This window comes from Aphis gossypii, chromosome 3 (assembly GCF_020184175.1).
Source record: "Aphis gossypii isolate Hap1 chromosome 3, ASM2018417v2, whole genome shotgun sequence".
NCBI classification, from domain to species: domain Eukaryota; kingdom Metazoa; phylum Arthropoda; class Insecta; order Hemiptera; family Aphididae; genus Aphis; species Aphis gossypii.
Window position 1 is genome coordinate 7,677,137 of NC_065532.1, and position 24,823 is coordinate 7,701,959.

Genomic DNA, 24,823 nt, shown 5'->3' on the forward strand with positions numbered 1-24,823 from the left:
TATAATGTTTTTTTTTTTTTATGTTCGTGATAATTGTTTGGGGTAGAACGAATATACATCCAATCTCCTAATTATTATTCTGTAACTGGTGACAAATTTATTGTACAGAGGTTATTTTTTACATGCATATATTATCACATTTTTATACCTGTTTTATATAGTAGATTTTAAAATAAGTAATTAATTATTGAAATTAAAATTTACTAAACAGTAGTTTACATAAAATTATGGTGATATTCTACAAATATAATTACTTTTTTTGGGGTATTTAGAGTAATCATTTAAAATATCGATTTTTTACCCGTTATTTTTTTTTTTATAATCATTTGGATTTTCATTCAGAATATTTTTTTATTTTATATTGATTGTTTAATCAAATAGTAACCAATCGTTTTAATTATTAGCTGATTCTATTTTTTAAGATAAGATAATAATATGTAATAAATACCAAAGATCACATATTTGCAACTTGGAAGCTATACAAATTATAAATTTAGGTCTATAAAATAAGTGATTAACTTATAAATTGAATAAAGAAAAATGATCAACGGTTTTTGAAGTATTATTAAATTACAACCATGAAATAAATTACACCGAGCCATACACCATGATGAGGTTATAGAAGAGAAAATAAGTACAAAGTCAAAAAAAGTTGTACGTAACGAGCAATCAAGAGTCTAAAGCACTTAAAACGTCGAAAACGTTAAATAATTAAATTATTTTACAACAAATTAAATTATATTTTTCACATATCTTATGGTAAATTTACAATCATTCTCTTAAATGCATAATAAATAAACTTTTCAAATAGTTGCTTATAAATAATTGTATTGTGAATAATATACTATATAATAAAATTATAATTTATTAGTATTATTATTTGTTTTAACACAAATATTCATAATTTATAAAACGACTGATTAAAATAATGAAATTTAATAAAAGTGTTATGAATTTTTTATGTAAGTATATTTTGTAAACCAGTCACCAGTGCATTATAAAAAAATCTTAAACAGCAGTTAATTATACTAAATTACAATGCGCCGGACAAACGATATTTATAATAAAATATATACATAATAATATTGATGTTTTCCATTAAAAATATTTTTTTTCTGTTATTCCTGTGTATCATTAAGCTGAATATCTATGATAATTGAATAGGTAAATAAAAATAAAATACTAGAGATATTATACGACTCTAAATTTATAGTATTGGATGTAGTTTTACAGTGATTTACAGTTAGTACCTATCATTTTATTTGCAGATTGGTATACCTACAGACGACGATGAACGAGGCCTGAAATTATACGGCATATTAGAACATAAAAGTGCCGTCATTACTATTTCCTTTAACAATATACAATTTTAAATTATATTTATTGAGATTTAAGATATTCTGCATACCAAACTATAATATATTATTAAACTTACAATCATAAAAATGTTTTTTTCTTATAAACTAGAAAAAACTACAATGCAATTTAATTTTTTTCTCGAAAACTATTAAACAGGCAACATTTTTCTATTCTTTATTATTGTAATATTCCGATTAATTTATTATCACAATTGGTAATTAGTGACTTAGTACTTCAATGTCATGGAAAACAATAACTGATCGGTTCCTAAACTAAAATTGTATCCAATACAATAATATTGTTACTGTGAATTATGTGAATATTTAGGATGTTAAAAACGATGTATTATTATTGTACTATTAAATCGATTATTTTAGTGCTTATGGTTTTATAACCTAATAAATAATGGATATTTATTGTAGACTGTGAATAAGACGTATTTAAAATAATAAAAATATTTACTTAATGAGTGCAATAAACTAGATGACAAATTTTAAAAACGTATTATACTGAAGCACGAAAAGCTACAGTATCAACATAAATTTGTGATGAAATAATGTTAAAAATACTACAAAATAATATATATTTTAATTATTTTACTATGAGTGTTATAAATGGTTTAAGCTATCTTAATTCACAAAAATATATAGCGTATTCATCTAATATTTTAATTCATAGGCAGAATAATGTGTAATGCAAATGATTTTTTGAACATATTTTTTATTTATTTTTACGTGAGATATCTAATGAGAAAATGTGGGTTATTAGCTTAACATGCTTGAAATCATTTATAAAAAGTGAACACAGTTTTGAGTATGGTATCCATGTATAGATCACAGTGTAAAGCGTAATTGAAAATTTAGAAAGGCGCACCCGAAATTAGAGGTTTACAGTTTACACATCTTTGGTTTACTAATAGTTGTTTTACTTTAATACAATGTAGTAAGTTTATTCATTTATTCAACAAAAAAACACATCTAAATAAAGGGCATTTGATTCAATAAGAATTATGAAGTTGTTTAGAGCTACAGTAGGAAGACGCCTTTATAGAAAGTAGACACAACGTGATAAAAAGTGTTAATTTTAACTCTTTACTTTTAGTGTTCCGGACGGACAGTACAAGTAATTTAATGATTAATACCACTACGAGTGAAATACACATAACTCATTTCGTTTCGAAGTTAGATTACATACATTATTATTTAGATATTTTAATTTTATGTTTCGCAAGTGCGACATGGGTAAATAGCCAAATATACTTTAGAATGCTCAGACAATAAGTGAAAAATGACTTGAGTGAACGAAATCAAACCACAATGGGTTTCTTATATCACGTCGTCTTGATTCAATAGATTATTCAACGACCTCCGATATTTTACAACTATACCATTTTTGAAACGATTTTCTGTATTCGAAGTAGATCATTATTAAGGACGATGGAGAGCATTTCTTCGAATAAGTAACATTTATAAACAATTTTATACTAGAATGATAACTTGACGGTGTTAAAAAACTGGTGTTATAAACATTTATCATTGGTTTTTCCTGATGAAGATAAATTTAAATTATTTTTCTCGTTAAATTATTGAACCGTAATACACCAATCATCCGGAATGAATCACTCATCTCAGTTTTATTTGTCGACAAATAAGTGAGGAAATAAGGAATATACCTATATCGAAAGGCACGTGATTTAAAGTTAACTTAAACCAAAATACACGGTGCATCGGGTTTTATATTTCCTCCGGACGAAGTCTTACAGGTTATATAACTTGTACAAATAGTATAATACGAGTATAACGTTGTCAAATTATTTATTTTAGCAATAAACTCTCATTCATTATCTCGAATTATATTAATGCTTTTAAAAATATTTTATTAATTGGCTTAAGTATTTAAAGTTTTTATTAGCAAAGGATAAACTAACATTTTATGAAATACTCTTTTACCCCGCTTATCTAAATTTTAAATGCTTTTATAAATTATTACTATTCATTCAAAATTTTATTTTTATTAATATTTCTTTACAAGTATACTGCTTAAGCATAAAAAATAAAAAATTACCAAAAACAAAAAACAAAACAGCAAAAAAACTTTTTTTTTAATTTGGGTTCCAAAAATAATATAATTTATGAAAAAAAAAAATCAAAAACGTAAAAAATGTTTGGTAATTTTTGACTTAATTAGTGTTGACTGTTATTATGATCACCCATTATAATATGTAAAAACGAGTACCTTTAAATATTGATGGCTAAGTCACGTAACATTTATTAACCATTTAATCTATTTGATATGACGCAGAGATTCCGACTTTTGAGTCTGCTAATGAACTGGATTTGTGTATATTGATTCTGCCGGCTATCGATTACACCTGATATTTTTCTATACTGGTTCCACAAAATATTTGTTTATGTTGATCCGGTAACTATTTATTAAACAATAAATTATGTATCATATTATTAAGTATTTTTTTTTATTAACAGTAGGTGTAGCTCTTATAATTATAATTAATAATTAGATATAATTATAATTATAATTCGCAATTAACCATTTTTTTTTTTTTTTTAATAAAAACAATTCAATCATTATCATCTATGACAAAAAATATAACATATATTTAGTTATTGGTTTTAAATTTAAAATTGTTGGAGTAATTGTAGTTTTAGTTGATTATTTTTTTTTTTAAATAGTGGTTTGATGTGAGTTTTACTAAGTTACTCTATTAATTAATCGGTGGAATCAATGTGTAAAAACATTTGAAGGAGTTGATGCGAGGCGCACTCGATAGATTTCTTTCAGGTAAAAAAGTCATTTCAGTGCAATTGATATACGAGCAATGAACCAGCAGCACCGCGATCGCTAGTCTTGTAAAGTTCTGGATTAAGGTCATTTTAGAGGTTAATCGTGTTTCAGTTAACACTGAATATTCGTACTACGAAAATTAAACATATTGGAAATGTAGATAAACGATATTTAAGTTATTATGTTTTTTAAAGGCCATTAAGTTTTATTACTAAATATTATATTTCATACAAATTTATCATGTTTGGTGGGTAGGTACAATTTTGGTAGCTAATAAAATTTATATTTTTGATGATTGAAAAATACACATAGCTTTTGTAGTGCTAATTTTCAAATGAATTATACGTATATATAAATATTATAGGAATATTTTATACTTTTTTTAAGAAACACTGCTAAATCACAGACATATTTTAAGTTTATCCACAGGTGAAACATGCTTAAAATCTAATAATATAATACAATATAATATTTTTTTATATCGATACAGAATAAGTTTTAAAAATTCGTATAATAAATTATACAGAGTGGCTTCCTACTAAGCGTGTCAGACAACGAACCCAAATACGTTTTACCAGCTAAATTTTTGAAGATTGATGCAAAATATAATAGATTAAAATACATTTTACACAGTCTTAAAAATAAGATAATATACCTACCTACGAAAAATAGGTCAATAAAATTTTTTTTTCTATCAAACTCAAAACATAAAACAAATTATGTGTGATTTATTTATCTTTCTAGTTATTTCGTGAATTGTGATTTTAAAATAAAATTGTATTGAACTTAAAATAAATCGTGTTAATGTTCAAATGTTATGTTTATAATTAATGTCAAAATTTAATTTCATCGAATTAATGGCTAAATTGCGACTTGCGAGTATCTACGGACAATGAATATATTTTACCATAAACTTGACTGGGTTATAGTTAGGGGTAGTTTAGTATCCTCAATTTTTGTTATCATCCATAAATAACTTAATTAATTATGTACTTGTACTAGTGTGTTAATAGTTTAACACAATGAATAAAAAAATAGCTATGAACTAGCTTTACACAAAAATAATAATTTTAAATCAATCACTTTAAATATTGAAAAAATATATAACAAAATTGAAAGATATAATTAATAAATATGCAACTGAAAACAAAAAAATTGCTTTATTGTTATATGTACTTACTTATTTATTATTAGTTTATTTTTGTTTTAAGCGATTGATTATTATCATCGTTTCTTTAAATATTATTTTAAAGTTAATAAAGTTAACAACACATAAATATAATAATAACCATGGATATATTAAATATTTTTCACCTAAAGTATTCTCACAAATCCTACATAAGATTTATATGTCGAATTTCTTCCAGAATTTAAATCCCATCTTTTTGGACTACTCATATTTATACAATAAATTGTATCCAACTCAAAGTGGAATGAAAATAAAAACGTTATGTTTCGCAAATTATTCTATGCTGTGTAACGAAATGAAGATACCTAAAACTTTAACTACACAAGTAACTTTCGGCGTGAATGCTTAAACTACACACCTACCAACCTACCTATTTGGTTAAATATATTTATTTAACGTTCCTCGCCTTTAACTATATGGAAAATGTTTAACTATTATAATATTATGGCTTAATTTGTATTTGTTTTTGTACAATAGAGCTAAAATTAAACACGTAAATAGTTTAAATTGACGTTGATATTCATGTCACAATGACGGATGTGTTAAAAAAAATAGTGTTAAATAATTCTATACGCATTTTGTATAATAATATTCCTTTCATAATATTTTAATTTCTAAAACTATTATTAATTATCATTTATTATACTTCAATATGTGATTATTATTGACGGTTTTAAGGGTGATTATATTCATTATAAAATGCTTTTTAAATTAAATAATAATAAAAAAATTAGTGTAGAAATATAATCAGAAGATCTAGGAATAAATAAAAACATACAGGCTAAATTAAAAAAAAAAAGTGCGGATAAGACATTTAAATTTAAATTAAATTAAATAGTTACCTGTAGTTTTGAAATGAGATAGATCATAAAGGCATACAATATTATGACTTTTTTTAATATAAAATACTCAACTTACAAACAAAAAAAGCATCAACTTTATAATAGTACCTAAGGGGATCTTCAACACACATAACTTACAACTTGTGTCCACACTAAGGAATACTGTAGACATTTGAAACGAATACATGATGTAAATGCGTTTCTTGAAAGAATTTTTTCGTGATCATACGTATTTAAAATACTGCCGGTAGTATATATTTTATATTTTTACGTCGTACTCGACGTAATGCGGAGACTTACACGATTTATGCGCTTATGTAAATAAACGTTTATTTACAATATAATATGTACTGACATCTGAGTAAAGGCTTGAGGGTATTTGAGGGTATAGTTAAGCAAGTTAAAGCGTAGATACATTCTTGGAAAATTGATCCAAAAAATACTGCACTTTGTTTGTTGGTTTAACATTTTATAAATTTAAACTAGTGTACAATATATACGATTTAAATATTAGATTTACTTCTAAAAGTTTTATATTTCACATTACCTTAGAACAAATCATGGTGTAAAAAACAATCGTGTAAAATACAATTTGTATTTATCGTTACAAATTGTCAACATCATAAATACCGATAGCTTTATTTTATATATATTTTAACTTTTAGTTATTAAGGTCCCATTGCATACAAATATATAGGTCTGAAACAATAAACATTGTATTCAATATATTATATAACTCTTATCTACAACTATTTTATGTGTATTATTATGAATTTACACGAGGAACTTAATAGTAAGCATTTCATAGTTATTAAAATACGTGTTCTTGCAAATTACTTATGTTGATCTTTTATCCGAACCTGCAGATGACCTAGTATATTTTTATTTCATCAAAAAATAAAAAATATTCTGGTTTCATTTATTAATCTCATTATCAGAACAAATCGTGTACTAAATTTATAAAAGCTTACGAGTTGTGCCTAAACAATAATTATATTAGTTTAATATATCTACTGCATCAACCAAAGTCCATCTTAATATTTATTCTAGTTAAAAGTGATACAATACTATCGGTTTTGATAGCTATGATTTTATGGCAGTAATAAAATAATAATAGTAAAATAACAATAAGTTTGTGCACATAATGTAATAAAAAGTTATAGTTGGTCACTTCTTCGGTTATCGCTGATTGTCATAATATTTTAGAAAATACGCTATAATAGAATATTGAGACTCGAAAGGCAGAGTAGATATAATAATATAACACGTGATAAATTATTAAGGGATTGTGACATTTTCATAAAAAAAAAAAATAGATCCTTTAAAAAAAAGTTAACTATATTTAGAATGAAGAGTTTTATAAATTAAACTTAACGTATTGGATTATTGTGAGTATAATCTCATAGCGGCTTATAATAGGCCACTAATAAAATAATTTTATTTGAAAACCTTTAAGACTCTGATATACTTTAAACATAAATATTTTTTAATCTCTTCTGGCTACAATATATTTTAATCCAAAACACATTATTATACCTCTATTTTTTAAGTTTGAAGACAAATACTGTGTTCATTTATCTTAGTTTACTTTCGTTAAGTATTATAATTCATAACAGTAAACCCGTTTATTTATTAATACAGTTTCTTTTAAATCAATACTATTTTGCAAAAAAAAAAAATTATTTTTGAACATTTTATTCTCATTGAAAATTACTTTATTGTTATAGATTAAAATGTTTTGTTTTCAAATTATAAACTAAAACATACCATCAATTTAAATACATTAAACTTATACTAAAGTGACCAGAGTAGGTCTCTCTGTATCTATATACTAAGTACGTTAAATAGAGTTTTCAATAAAAATCAAATTCTAAAATCTTAATATATTAAAACATTTTTTTATGATTTCAGTTAATAATAATATTTTTTATAAAACTAAACAATATTATATATTGTTTATATTTAATTAAAGTTTAAAATATAATAGATGACTTGACATAAATAATTTATTAGAGTAATTACTATGTTTATCGCAATTGTATTATTTATACTTTTTTCTTTTCTTGGACGGAAAAAAAAAAATGAATACATTTTTAGCCCAATAGAATGCATAGAAAATTTATATTTCAAACCTAAAAATGTTCACATTTGGTATCATTATACCTGAACAGACGTACTTACTTATCTCAAACGAGAAGATTTACTTCTTAGGTCATGTGCTATGTGTGATAATAATACAATTTATAAGAAATGACTTGTTGAATAATATATTATGTACTGCACAGTGTATTATATTAGAAAATCGGGACACCCGTAATCTCTAGGAGATAGCCAATAGAGAGTAGGTAATGTATAGGATACACAAAAATGAGCCGCCAATTAAACTGTCCACCTTTAAATGTTTTTATTAATTAAAACTTTTTTTCACCGTTTATCTTAGTATTTTTTAACACATTTAGTTTTTTTTCGAAGTTTTGAATTCTGAACAAAGCGAAAAGACAATAACGATGATATAAAATGTGTTTTTTGAACTTTTTTAGTAAAATAAAAGTGTTTCAAAAGTTGTTTTTAATATATTATTTGGTTTAAATTTGGATTATATGGAACTTTATAGCACGATTTAATTAAAATAGAGAAATACAGTTTAAGATGATTGTCTTTGAGACAATAAAATTGAAAAAACTTTACTAAAGGATTTTGTTTCTGAACTATTATAAAAATGTAACAATAATTGATTTTAAATTTAAGGAGATGATACTTTTAAGAAACAAGAAAACTGATCTATCGCTACAATATAATCATAGGAATTTTAAATACGAGTGTAATAAGTTTTTTTGGAATTCTAATTATCTATTTTTAGATTGTTAAATGAGAGAGGCGTGTCAAAGTAAAATACACATCACTACTTATGTATAAGTATTTACTATTTACAATATTTTTTACATTTTTCAAACTTATCCCCATCTTCGTATCAAGACGCCTTTACAGTAATTATTAAGAATTTATTGTAATTTCTAATATCCGTGTACACTATTAAATTCAGAGGGCTATAAAGTATAAGGATATTGTATTAAATTCAAAAATATTATATTGGGACTTAAAATTGTCAGGTCCTTAAAATGTAAAAAATATTTATAAATAAAAAATGGTTTCTATCTTTAATGCATTTTTAAAATTTCTAAAAATGAATGTTAAAGTAAATTAGTTATTCAAAAATAAAATATATAATTAGAGAATATATTTAATAAGTCACTCTGTATGATTTATAATAGTTTCAATTATATGAGAACCAGGTATTGAAGCATAGATTGAGAATTCATATATTTTTAATTGTTAATACTGTTGATTAAACTGTTCGACTGGTCATTATTATCAGACATTGCAGTATATTTATATTAATATATAATTAAAATAAACAATTTTATGACAGTCTCTTAGACAGTTATCAATTATTTTTAGTTCCTTTGACTTATTTTAATTTCATCATTAACATATTATATAATAGTAACTTACAATCATTTGTTATTTATATTATATTATAATTAACTTTATCTTTGTTATTTTTAGAAATATAAGCAAGTACTGAAGTACCTAACACATATTCTAACATATATTCTATTTTTATTGTGTATTTAATCAAAAATGTTAAGTGTATTTAAAAAAATAAATAAATATTCTATACATTTAGTTTCAAGATAACGTAAAACAGTTTGGGATTAATTTTAAAATAATAGAAACCAATGCTAATATTATAAATATCCATTAATCCAAGGTTGTATATGAGGAGGGATTTTGGGGGTTCAACTTCCCCCTCTGAAATATTTTGTAGTTAATAAATTTAATTTATATAAGTAACTTAAATGTAATGATTTACATAATAACGAAAATATTATTTGATTTAACCCCCCCCCCCCCATAACTGAAAAATTGTTCAAACTACGGCCTTGCATTATAGCCCTTAAACTTTTGAATAATATGACAAATTATATGAAATTATAAACTATTAATTCGATATTGTACAATGTGATATATTAATTATTAATATTGGAATAATGCACATCTATTGTTTCAATGCTTCTGATTATTAAAATCGAACTTGAATGAAAATAAGAATCAAAAAATGTATATTCGTATTACCAAAGTATTTATACATACAATAAAATTTAATTAAAATTAAAATCAATTGAAATTAATTAATTTTCTTAGCGCACAGTATTTTTTTAAATTTAATGAATTTTATAAATTGTTTTTTCTTTATTTAATAAATATTTGTTTTAACACATGTTTTAACCAGTGCATTGGCACCAAATTCTATTTGGGTGGATGGTGATGATACTCATAAGCCAATATTAATAACTTATTTTTGTTTTTAAATTTTGGACTTTGAGTTAATAAAGTGTTATATATAAAGCAGTATATAAAATAATATTACCTACTTATTTATTATCAATCTACAGTACAAACATACATATGAGTACACATTACACTAGCATTATATACTTATATAGTATATAGTTAGTACTCTGTAATCTTTACGGCATCACGTTACCTACATAAAACGCAATAATATCGCCCGAAATACACGAAGATTGCATTTTTGGTTATTAAATAAAATAAAATCATTTCATTTTTTTAGTCCACAATAATATAATATTTCAAGGTTACATACCTTGAATAGAGGAGTCAAAGGGTATATATAAAAAATTAGATGTAGATGTAAATATATGTATAAATTGCATAATTTTATGATATAGTTTAAAATGAACCATAACTCAACTGTATTTATTTGAATAAAATAGAAAATGATAAAATATTATGATTGAAATAATGCACTTATTATATATGAATAAAATGAAACCCAATATATTTTATCTATAAATAAATATTATTTTTCAGATACTGAATAACTTAATCGGTTAGATATGTTATGTACGCCCTACGTATATTGTAGCAGGAACGTATTATATTATAATAATAAGAATTTTTATGGTTATCGACAGATCAAACAAAGTAGAATTATTCTGAACAAAACAATAATATATTATGTTATCATTACGCAGAAAATTATTTGAATAAAATATTGAAATTACGTGATAATGTCTATTACAGGGGTTACCAAACTTATCAAAAAAGTGAGCTACATTTCAAATTTGAAGTCCTGGCGATCGAAATTCAGGTTGATGAACAAAAAAAAAAAAGATCTATAATTTATTGTTCTCATAATAATAAATAATAATAATATAATAGGTATAATAATAAAAAAAAAACAATTTAAATATCGAAATAATAATATTACATGAGAATAAGTAAAAAAAAAATTAATTATTTATTATGCAATCGACCTATATTCCTAGAAATATCGACTGTTTGGTGACCCCTGGTGTACTACATACGTAATAATCTTATTTCACCGTTATATTCCAAATCCACAGTCTCAGTACCGATTTTTATTTTTATTTTTATTTTTATTTGAAGATAATGTACTAGTTATAGTATAAAACATACGGTACTATTTTGGTTGCCATCCAAAATGCCCTTTTATAGGAATCACATGGAACAAATAAATAATAATATATTGGACGTAAAAAAATTGATGTATGACATAGTTCTTAAAATACTTATATTTTAATATAAAAATCTCTTATACAAAGAAATATTAAAACATTTTTCAATAAATTAAGTTTAATTTTAAATATTATACTCAGAATTAAGTTACTGTATCTACTCGTATTTATTATAATATTCATAGACTTTTAAATATTATAAATTATTGGTTTGAAAATAACACAAAATTATAATAAATTTATTACATTTAAATAAAAAATGTATTTTTTATTGAATTCATATTTAAATTGAATCTTTGTTTCTATGAATTCAAATTTCGAAACCAATACTTTGCTGAACATTTTACTCACGTATTACTATGTATTATGATTTAGTTATAAAATATAGTGAATCTTCTATATTACGATTGACTAAGTCTCAATTAACAACAAACAATTTTTAATAAAAAGAAAATCGACTGTGGTTCTCAAAAATGTTTCATCAAGCAGAAAATGTATTTTAAACTAACGCGGGATTTAAAACTGAACAATATTAAAATAAAATCGTTTAAAATATTTAAAACCATAACAGTATTTAAGTTATTTACGAATAAATATATCGAAGAAACTTTCTACGAGAACGTGAAACGCGAATATGACGCGACTTTGACTTATAAAATTTTAATAATTAGAATACAAAAGATCTAAATTATTTGATACTATAGTTAACGAATCGAGAGAAACTAATTAAATATAATTTTGTATCTAAATATTTATTGAAGGGACATAATTTATAAGTAATAATTTAATAATAATTTAATTTTGTTTCTTTAGATATATTATTTTACAATTTAAATATATTATATATTTTTATTATGTGTATTATGTATGTACACTGTACAACATTTTATGTAAGAGATATTGTATAAATACTGAGTAAATTAGTATGAATACTCAAACTATATATATATATACATGTATGCACTAGCAAAGCAAAGATTTAATTAATTTCGATTTAATTTCCTTTACGATTGAATTCAAAAATAATAATAAGAGGTTTTCAATTCATATTTTTTTTAAATTCAGACTTATATTTACTTGAAAACCAACAAAAATGATAATGCAATTGTAACTGATTATATTATAAGACGTAATTTAACATAATAAGAACGGAAACTGACAAAACCTTTAAACTTGTTAGTTAAATATTACTTATTAAGTACCAAACTTTGGATTTTGTAGGAGTTTGATTTTTTTTCTATCAGTATAATTTTAACAATAAATTTAATTCGTACTTACTAAATAAAATAAAATACCTACACTTAATTTTGTAGAATGTTTTCTGGGAACTTACGTTGTATACTTAAAAAAATATATCTACCACAGTAATTGTTTTTGGCGCTGTATGTTATCTACAATTTTCAAACTCGCAACATGTAGATTTTAGGTGTCGTTTATCATCTGGACATTATTACATAAAAGAACATTTTTTCATGCCTTTTAAAAACTATTCAAAAATGTTTTTGGATTAATTGGGTGAGCTCCACCACTCTTCTATCAACTGCTATTTCAATAAGTCGGTGACACCACGTGTTTTTATGCCATATTTTATTTTGACACGTTTCCATTTTGATTTTTTTGCGAGCTAAACCGAAAGACATGAGTACCAATTGAAGTCATATGATATGTATAAATTATAGGTTATAGAGTGTATTATTGATGTCTATAATAATACGGTTATACCTGCAAAATCAGTCTCCATACAACATGGAATTATATAGATAACATACAACGCGATTAAAGTTCATTTAGATATCATACGACGCGAGTTTTGTGTTTTCTGTTATTTTAATTATGCATCGAACTTTTTTTTTTTTTAAGTGTTTTAAACCCTCATATATTTAAAATATTTTAAAGATCAATATATATTTTTAAATATATAATAATACTATACATATAATGTGACTCTAACATTTTAATACATTAGTTCCATGATCTCATAATTTTGGTTTCGTGTACTGAGTACACTGTACTCGTAATTCTTATAATTTAATATAATCGAATATCTGAAATCTGTAATAGCCTTATCTGTAGGTGTATAATATTATTAAATTCAAAAAATACAATACAAATCGTATGTCTTACTATGAGTTGTATACTATTTTATTGTGTATTTCTATAATAGTCATATATTAAAAAATTATAATTCCTTCACTAGTAGTTAGGTTAGGTATTGGTATAGGAACACTGGTATAAGAAATATTAAAAATACGAGATAAACGTCATATTATAATTTTTTAAACAAATTTAAAAAACAAAATATACAGCCGTGCATTGAACTTGAATCCATCAAAAAAAATAATAAAAATTTCCAATTTACTTAATTAAAAACCAACGATTATTTGTCTTACAATTTTTGATCAAATAACATAGATTTAAGGTTTATAAACAGCAGATAAAAAAGGTTATTCGATTTTAGTTTGTTTTCTTAACAATGATTTTAATCATTCGACAAATAATATATAATACTTATCATTTACATACCTTGTATGTAAATTTCAATTTAAAACCCTATTTTCTATAGATGTTTTAGAAGAATGCTACTAAAACAAGCATTGAGATAGAGTTTATTGACTACATTTCAAAAGAATAATTAATCAAATTGAATGAACATACAATATTATATGTAATGTGATATATCGCCATTTTTTAAGAAGATCAGTTTTGAACGAGGGTGACGTGGACTGGTTATACAATACACATCTTTTTATTTTTAAAATACGTTAGCGTTCTGTATACTCCTTATATAGAAGTCAATACAATTCTGCAGAAACGGGTATTGAAAGTTTTTTCCTACTCAAGCACTGAATATGCAAAATACGGAAATAATAATAAATATACGTAATCTAAGTACATCAGTAAAAATAAGATAAAATATTGGAGTTATTGGAATTGGGGCATATGCAAAATCGAAATGTCATTACACACACCTGCAGCTGTACATGGCGATTCACTAAGTATGTTCACTCCCATTTTTTTCCTTAATAATAAATATATTCAAATTTTGATTCATTTAAGTATACTACTTAAAGACCTTATTTTAAGTTATTTATATTTTTATACGACCAAAGAGTAAGCTACGAGTATACGGTACAAAATTCGTTTTTGAAATTTATAACCAACCCGTTTTTATTGTAAATTTTAAAACAGATTTTTTTTTTTTTTTAATTTATAATTATCTAAACCAAAACTAAATCAAGTTGTTGAACATTCTGAGGTATTACAATTTTATATACTCGGGGAAATAATAGTCTATAAAAATCGTGTAACAAGAATATAAAACAAGTTAATTATTTAATCTCCAATTTATTATATTTTGACAAATTTGAAAAGTTATAAAATATTAACATCTTCTAAACTTATTATCATGGACCATTTTATCTGACCATTTATCCTGAATGCGTTAATGCGCAAAATATAGGATAGTTTTTAAGTGTAATTAAAATTTCCAAAACACAGAATTTGAATAAATTCATTATTTAAGGATATAATTTATAATATATGTAATATGGAGATTTGTAATAATAACCGTGTTATACAAACGTAATAAATTATGTAAATAATAGAATCGATGTATGTTATTTGAAGGCCGTAATATCTCCAACAAATTTTACCATTTTCCACTATTTTCTCTCAAGGCCATAGAAATAATGTCGAATCGTATATTCAATATTCTATTAATGCTACCTATTTATATTTTTATCAGACCTGAACATTTTAGAATACAGAATCGCGAAAATAAACAACTATAGACTTTAAAAAAAAAAAATTAAGGCTGTTTGAACCATAACTTGTAGCTGGATGCACATTTTACAAGACCATAATTATTATTGTTCACATTCTTTGAAGAATAATATTTCTTTATAGTAATTAAATTAACTATGTATAAAAATAATAGTTTTACATTATATTCGTTTTAAATTATTGAATACTTTTTAGAAATAAAAAATATATTTTAATATTAAAAAATATGTATCATAATAAAAAAACACTTTAGTGTACAATATAAAATTGTGTTTGAGTAAACAGTTATTAAACTCGTGACATAGAATTAATGTCGTTTTGAAATTATTTATTTCAAATAAATATTATTATTAAGCTTGCTTGGTCGCTTTTAATGTTGAAAATTCTTATTGTAAACAAATTGCGAGCAGAAAATTTTTAATAACTAAATTTGTTAACAAGAATATCCGAATAAGTCACTTTGTACCCCCCTCCCTCCACTACCGAAACTAAATCCTCTCTAATATCATCGCTCGCATATATATGTCCAAAAGTTTGTATTATAATTGCTGCGTCCCGACTAGGTCGATTTAAGCATCAACGTACGAAATGAATATGTCATGGTTGTTCAAGTATAAGTTAACGTTGATTAAAATATTTTTTGCACGAATACAATTATTATAAGCTTACTGTAAAATATATATAAAAAGATGGTAAGTGGTGTTACGACCGACTTCAGAATCTGATATAAAACGATTTGAGTGGTGTTACGACCGGCCTCTGAGTGTCATAAATATCCTTAACCGTCTGTTACATTGTAACCGTCTGTCGAGCTCTTGTCTCGATCTCCCTTATATATGATTTCTTACAAAAGGATGGGTGTCGACTCCGTGATACGAAGGGTCCCGAAAAGACTGCTTGTTTATTCTAACACATGATTCTTATCGAATCACAGTAACATCGAGTTTCGACTTTTTGCAAGGAGACGTGTGGTTTTACTTTAATCGTTAATATATTAGTATAATATTTCACACTCTCGTGTCCTGTAATCGTATGCCTGTAGTATTAATTATACAATATGAAATATGTAACATTGCACAATCGTATGTGTATGTAATTATTAGTACGGACAGTATAGGTCCGTAGCATAATGTATTATTAATTATTATTTTTTTTTTTATATATATTATTCAGGCGATGACGGTGGTATTATTGTACAACAGTTGACAGTCAAATTCACAATAATCATGGATGGCGGTAACGGTGTCGTCAACGACACGTCCAATAGCACACTACTCGTAGACGAATATGACTACTCGGAGAGACCGGAAACGTACATTGTTCCGGTACTGTTCGCGTTCATATTTTTCGTCGGTACCGTTGGAAACGGATCTCTGGTGTTGATATTCATCCGGCACAGGAACATGATCAACGTACCGAATATATACATACTCAGCCTTGCGTTGGGCGATCTACTGGTGCTGTTGAGCTGCATACCGTTCACGTCCACTGTCTACACGGTGTGTTATAAATACCATTTTTTTAAACTCTTAAGTTTTAACATAATAATATTAGGTATTAAAAAATGATCAGAAAAAAAAGATTTTACAATGTGTGTACACTATCTAACGCAAATTTAACGATTAATCTAGCACCAATATTAGTAAATATTATTACTATAAATATTTGAGAAAAGTGTATCAATATAAAGCGTCCTTTTTATAATACATTATCAATCACGTACAAGCATTTAAATGCAGAGTTTTGCATGTAGTTTTTGCAATCAGTATCTATTCATAATGTACATGAATAATTATGAGATTGTGACTAAGAACAATATCGAGAGTGAGTTCGGTTGTATTACGTATATTAATTCTCTCTAAAATACCGATATTAGTTACATGAGCTATTATTATAATCTGATTAGTAAATATGAGAGTATATAGATTGAAATTTTAATCATAGATTTTCGTTTGTAACACTTTATGAAACAATGAATGTGTTAACACAAGACTAAGGTTTTAATTTACAAAACTAGAAAAAAAAATAATTTACTTAGTTCAATAATTTGTTTGGCTATATTTTTCAACTGAAATTAGAAAACTATATTTACATATTATGTAATATAATAATATAGACAACAAATAATTTATAAATTTAAAAATAATAATTATCAATATACATGCTTGTAAGCTCATAGAGCTGTAATAGTTAAAAATGTCTGTAACTATTATTAACACTAAATTAGTTAGTAGTTAATAATTAAGTTAATATATATTCATACATTTTTATTATATAATAATAAAATAAAAATAAATTTATTATATAATATTTGAATTAAATATTTAAAATATATAACAGTTAAAAATAAATCACCGATATTATTATATCACACGTGGTCTCAAAATAGTTGTATAAAAACAAAAACCGCTTACATTTTTTATTTATTTAAATTAATTTTGATTAAAATACTGTATTAAAAATAAATTGAAAATTATAATGTTATACAAAAATAGAGAAACAACAAAATTTATAAATTAAATTATCATTATTCCTCGTATTATAAAAAAACAAAATAAATTAATGAGCTTAGTTAAATATTGTAACCCGTATAATTAAATGAAGATATTATGTTAAGTATAAAGTTTTTTTTTATGAGAAAATATTTTAGATGTCAAAAGGAATGTTAAAAGTTTTAAACGAGGACAATATATGAACGCATTATAGTGATACTTTAGAACGGTGTTTGTGTGTATCTTTCAAAACTAAAATTTTCAAATCTTTCTTACAAACAGTATTTAAAACCTATCTAAGGTGGATTTTCCCGTATAAATCAATCATTTTAAATAATATATATTATTTATAATGTGTCACTTCCCGTCATTATTTATTAAAGCGAGAAAATATATTAAGCAAACTTATTATTGTGTTTTGTTCGGATTGTTTTTATAAATATGTTACACGGCGCAATGAATAGTCAAAATAGGTACACATGTGCGTTGAGTAATAAATTATTACATACACATTATGTGTATTGTATATAAATACAATACCTAGGTACATTTAAAAATATTCAATAATAATTGACTCATAGCATCTTAAAATGTGCATAATATAGATAAATTATAATTTTTCATATTGACGTGCATCTGTATTACATTATTTGAAGAGAAAAAAAATCAAACGATATATATTAATAATATTGTATGGAACTTAGTCAAATTTACTTCTGTAGAATCTAGATCTGGTGATCTACACTATAGTATAATCCTTGATTGATTAATGAAAGTTATATAGCAGGCTGGAGGATAAAATATGTATTTTTTTTCTTCAATTTATTAGCTTTGGATCCTTAGCTGGGATTTTATTAATATAATATTACGTCATTTTATCTGTTAAAAACGTGCCTTTTTATTAGTTGCAGCTGTATTTAAGAAAAATATTCTCCCGTTTGCATTACGATCACAGACTGATATTTCTTATTACCAGTCATTAGAACTAAAAAAGAAAGAAAAAAAAATAGTAATTTTTGTTACATTATATACTTAATGGAGAAGATGTTCGATTTGCTTTTTTTTTCTTTTAAATTTTGAACACAGTATTTTTTGCCGTATGAAATGCACTTCTGTGTTCAACGATAAAAACTGTTAAACTTCAAAAACATATTATACTTTCTTATAATTGATCATTTATTGAACTCGTGATGCAAAAATTTTTAATTAAATTATTTTTATCAAGATTATATTTTCAGCATAATCGTTTAGTTTATATTTACATTTAGCAGCAATACCGAGAAAAAGTTAAAGATTCATACACAAATAAATTAAATCATAATAAGCTATTGATGTTCTTTCAGCAAAAAATTTTAATACCGTGAAACAATGTATCTTTTTTAGTTATTTTTGTATTACTACTTTTGCAATAAATATGTTAAAATAAAACTATAACGTCACTATAACTAAATAAACAAAACATAATATATATAACAATAAATAAATTAATAATTACCATTATATTTATACGAATAAACAATTATTTTTGAAATTATTAATTGAACGATAAATTTAAGAGGATATATCTGTTTGACAAATTGCCAAGAGGTTGTTATTAATTTATTCCCATTTATATTTCAAGTATCATTCAGCGAAATGTAATTAAAATAAGAAATTGTAAAAGTAGGTGGCTCTACACATTTTTAATCGATACGTTTCAAAATTATTTATGTTTATAATATATATTTAGTGCCTTTTAATATTTGTTGATGGATAATTAACAATTATATTATTAAAATTTGGATTTCAACCAATAAATTTAATTTTGAATATAATGTACGCCTTTACTCATTATATTAAGAATAAAAACTTAAATCTATATTTTCTTAAACCAACATTATAAATCCTTAAATCCACAAAGTTCATTAAGTTTTACAATAAGCAAGTTATCATAATAACTTTCTTTTTTAGTACAAAAATTGTTTTATTTATAAATAAATAAATCATATTTTATGAATAATAATAGCTGTTCATAATTTATTACACCAAAATAATATATTTCTAAAATGTGAGGTTTTCGACGAGTATGAGTAAACGTGTTTGTTCAGTATAGTAGTTACCTACTGGTTTGCTATCACCTGAGGTATCTGAATAATTTATTGCGGCACTATTCAAGTGCGTTGTTACAGCACATCCGTATATTATGGTATTTACTATTTACTGTATTATTATATTCTCAGTACACAGTTCTTGTAAAACATTCTATATTGCTTTATATAATACATATACTAAGTATTATACAGTTTTACAATTTAATTTAAATACATGTGACTCTAAGTAGTTCTTCGTAAATGGTATTTTTTTTAAATATTAAATGTTGTCAAATTTTCATATTATGATTTTCAAATATTTTTTTCTTATGTGCCTGGTAAACATTTAAATCTAAATACCAAATTTAATCACCTCGGTAAAAATAGCTACCGTGATTTATTTTAATATAAAATATTTATATTATTTTTTTCAAATTGTCATTTATTATTTTTAAACAAATCATAGCAGGTAGAATATTCAAGGAAGAAGTAGTCATTAAGAAAACAATATTATAGCTGATAATTGACTTAAGATTCAATATTGCCAATAAGTTTAGTATTATCATACTCCTATGCTCATGAGATGACTTACTTAAGTATCATTTTGTCCATTTCAATTTATGAGGCGTTAGAAAAAGAAAACCCCAGGATTCCAAATTGAAAAAACTACTTGTGTGACTAGCGAATGGAGAATAAGAACAATCATTGTAGATGGTACAAATTTAATTGTTGAAATAAATGAGTCTTTTTATATCCAGAAAAAAATAGTACTTGGCATTCAATCACAACAATAGTTGTTAGGTGATATATATATATCGGTACACCAAAGAATGTTTCGTTGTAAAGAACGAACACTATAATATAAATCATTAACCACTATAATAGACCAGGTTTCACAATGTTCTCTGACAGTTGGAAACTTTATACGATTTAGTTGATCCCGACACGAGCACAATATATTGTAAGAATAATATAAGCTAAATGGGGTAACAAAAAACGTAGTTCAAAGTACAGACAGATACTTTTGAGAATATCATATGACAGAATTTATACAATGATCAAAATTAAATCATAGTTTTATTATATTTTATGTAATTTTAGTTAGGTAGTAATATATAGTAGATTTTCGGTATATTTTTTATTAATTTAAAACATGCCATAATATTTTTACTATTTTATTAAAAAAAAAAAAACGTTTTACGGATAAATAGAAAACTAATAATAATAAGATGCTGCTATATTTGTAAATAATCTGTCGTAAACTGATAGGAAGACAATATGTTTTTTAACTATCAATGCGATGCTACGATAACAAACCAGTAGATGCCGTATAAAATGTATTAAACTTTTTAAATTACAACTAATATGTATAAAAATTATGCGAAAAAAATGTTTTTGAACGTGTTTAAATGAGGACTTATACTTTATATCCTATACTTTTTAAATTATAATAAATTAAAAATGCTGTACAAAAATGGTAATTCAAAATGTCACTACAAATTATGTTTTAAATTTATGTCAATGTAATTATAAAATTAAATGAATAAACTTCTAGTGCAAAAAAAGACCGAATGAAAAGCCACATCTATAAATTATTAAACCAACATTCATCATAATAAGAGAAAGACTTCGGGGTTATTTTAAATTTTTGATATCAAAACAAAAAGTTATTATTGTTTTGGAATTCATTAATTTCGTGTTTTTCAAACTTAAATAACTTATTTTGCATACAATTAACATCAGATAAGTAAAGATGACACAACGACTACACAATCAAAGTTTTCCCGACTTTTTAGTGAGAATTTTGCTAGTCAGTTGTTGTATAATATTATATGTTTACAACTAGATTGGCGGTCACTCACGCAAACTAAACGTGTATGTTATTAATCACCTACCGTACATATCGTATATCTATCAACACGCTTGTCACAGATAAGACAATATAAACAAAGTTTTTAATTTTCATATATCCACATACTTAACATCCATAAAATAAAATATCTATGTCAAAAATATTTAAATAACTAATGATATCTATAGATTAAAGAAATTTTATCTCGTCTGCGTTTTTTTTTCGAAAATTTTCTTATTTTATTCTAATAATTGTACTTTCTATACTAATTACTGAATATAACTTCTAAAAACAAATTTGAATTTTCCAAATTTTTTAAATTGAACTCCAAAAAATCGTAATAGGTATCTTTCAAAATTAAATTGTTATACTTAAAATATTAAAATATATATATATTAATAGTAAGAAAGTAAAAATAAATTTTGAACTAAATTTCACGACAAATTCAAAAATATTTTTGAAAATTGTATTTTGAATATTTAGTTTAGCTAATACAATAGAAAAAGAATTTATACTTTTGTCCGTAATAATAAAATAATTACTGGTCGTGTAATAGTGCATTGTCGACATGCGAGCATGTGGAGCTCCGAAATTTCTTGTACACACTAATGATCAACTAATTGCTACACACACATATTTACACTGGATCCGTAATCTTCAAAGTACTCATTTAGAAAATTCTTTACATTGAACCCCTTAAAAACGATCGGTATTGATTATTGAATTCTGTTAAAGGCAAACATAACTCGACTGAATCTGTCTATAAACGAAAATGACCATTTTTTGCAGATAAATTATGTACTTAAATGATATAATAATTTTCCGATACCAATAAGTTGGTGATTACAGACCTTGCCTATAGAGTTATCTATTTTATGTAAGATCTCAACTATTTCAGAAAACACTAACGTTTAATATTTCTTTCACACAACTTTAAGTCGTCTCAATACAACGTTTATGGAAAAAGTAAAATTTTTTTATGGTTTTTATCAACGAGCATAATAAGCAACTAAAAAAGCATACGATTGTTTTAAAAAAGAAGCATATTCATTTAAAAAAAAAAAAGTGAAAAAATCATGAACAAAAATTAACAAGAATTAGTTATAGAATGAATAAAAAAATTTAAAAATTAATTTAAATTAAAAAGAATTAATTACCATGCATTTTCTTTGATTTCCAGTAGTGAAACTGACTCTATTGTCAGTTAGATATTTTTGTACGTAGAAAACAAACTCTCTGAAGCTACTAAAGTTATCGGTGCATACTTCATGCAAGAAGTTTTAAACCACAACACTAAATATTACATTTTGAAATGGTCGACTTCGATGTTATAGACATATTGACCGAATAGGTACTGCAGGCTATGTGTAGATTGATAATGTTGAATAAATTTAATAAACAAGTCGATAACGAAAACAATAATAATCCAATAGACGCATTCTGGGTTTTTACATTTATTTTTAATTATTTTTTTTTATTATTATTATTACAATAGCATAATAAACATATAAAAATGCACATATGAAATAATTGAAAAATAAATAACTTTATTTGGAATCAGAATGACGTGAAATGAATTTATGAATAAAAATTAGATTTCTTTCTCGTATATAAAAAAAAGCATATGTTTTAAAATCCGAGCAATAAACTTATAACTAATAAACTACTTGTCCAAAATTCCCCGGAGTACTGCTGTATCACTTCGGCACGCTTACGGAAACTTTTATGTTATTACAGCGCATCGTGAGCCAATCGCGCCAAATTCTATTTGTACACATCTGAAAACAAAAAAAAAAAAAAAAATTCAAAAACGTTAATATTGTTTTTTGTCTATAATATTATATACATATATATATATATATATAAACAAAGCGTGTCATTCAACGGTTTGGTAGTCTGCAAACGCATCTACTTCGATAGATAAGATAAATAATAATATTGTGATCGATTCGATAATAATCGTCTGCGATTTGCCTTCGTGTGCCGCAGGTGCCATCCTGGCCGTTCGGGTTGACCATCTGCAAGGTGTCCGAGACCACCAAGGACATATCGATCGGCGTGACCGTGTTCACGTTAACCGCCCTGAGCGCCGACCGGTTCTTCGCCATCGTGGACCCGATGCGCAAGCTGCACGCGTCCGTGGGCGGCCGCCGGGCCACCAAGTTCACCGTCACCGTGGCAGTGACCATATGGTGCCTGGCGGTGGCGTGCGCCGTGCCCGCGGCCACCAACTCGTACGTCAGGCAGTTCCAGCAGAACAACGTGACGCTGTTCGAGGCGTGCTACCCGTACGCCGAGGAACTGGGGCCCACCTATCCGAGGCTGGTCGTCGTCATCCGGTTCCTGGTCTACTACGTGGTGCCCCTGTCCGCCATCGCGTGTTTCTACGCCATGATGGCCCGACATCTGATCCATAGCACCAGGAACATGCCCGGCGAGGTCCAGGTGAGTGACGCAGACGGGTGGTGAGTTTTTCCGGCTATAAGGTCAAATAGCACTCGTTATGCACTCGGGTAAAAAAAAAAAGAAAAAAACTTAAGAGACAGACTGCACTCGGCGAAAATGAATTACTCACATTATATTATAATAAATGTGAAAAACATTTTATTTTTTTTTTTTTAAACTCGTAAAGTTATTAACCTACCTATTATTATTTAAATTTTTTGTAGTATTTATAAGAAACTGAATTCAAAAACTTTTATCCGATAATAATTGATTTCTGATGAAATAAATTAATATACGTATTTTTCGATTTCGTTCATTTTTTTTTTCCGGTATAGTATAGTTGAAGGTCTTGTGTCAGGATTCTGCATTACAATTTATAATACATTAAGTATCTATGTTTGGAAATAAGCATACACACACACACAA

At 25.2% G+C, this 24,823-nt stretch overlaps 1 protein-coding gene across 6 annotated transcripts in view; it reads left to right on the forward strand.

Annotated features, from left to right (window-relative positions):
• LOC114118908 (neuropeptide CCHamide-1 receptor-like) overlaps positions 1–24,823 on the forward strand; it is a 120,751-nt gene that overhangs the window by 73,532 nt on the left and 22,396 nt on the right. For all 6 annotated transcript variants that reach the window (XM_050203111.1, XM_050203113.1, XM_027980338.2 and 3 more), the window contains 2 exons: positions 16,713–17,038; positions 23,942–24,397. In XM_050203111.1, the coding sequence (XP_050059068.1) occupies positions 16,766–17,038; positions 23,942–24,397 (729 nt within the window). In that variant the 5' untranslated portion in view covers positions 16,713–16,765. The remainder of the gene's footprint in view (positions 1–16,712; positions 17,039–23,941; positions 24,398–24,823) is intronic.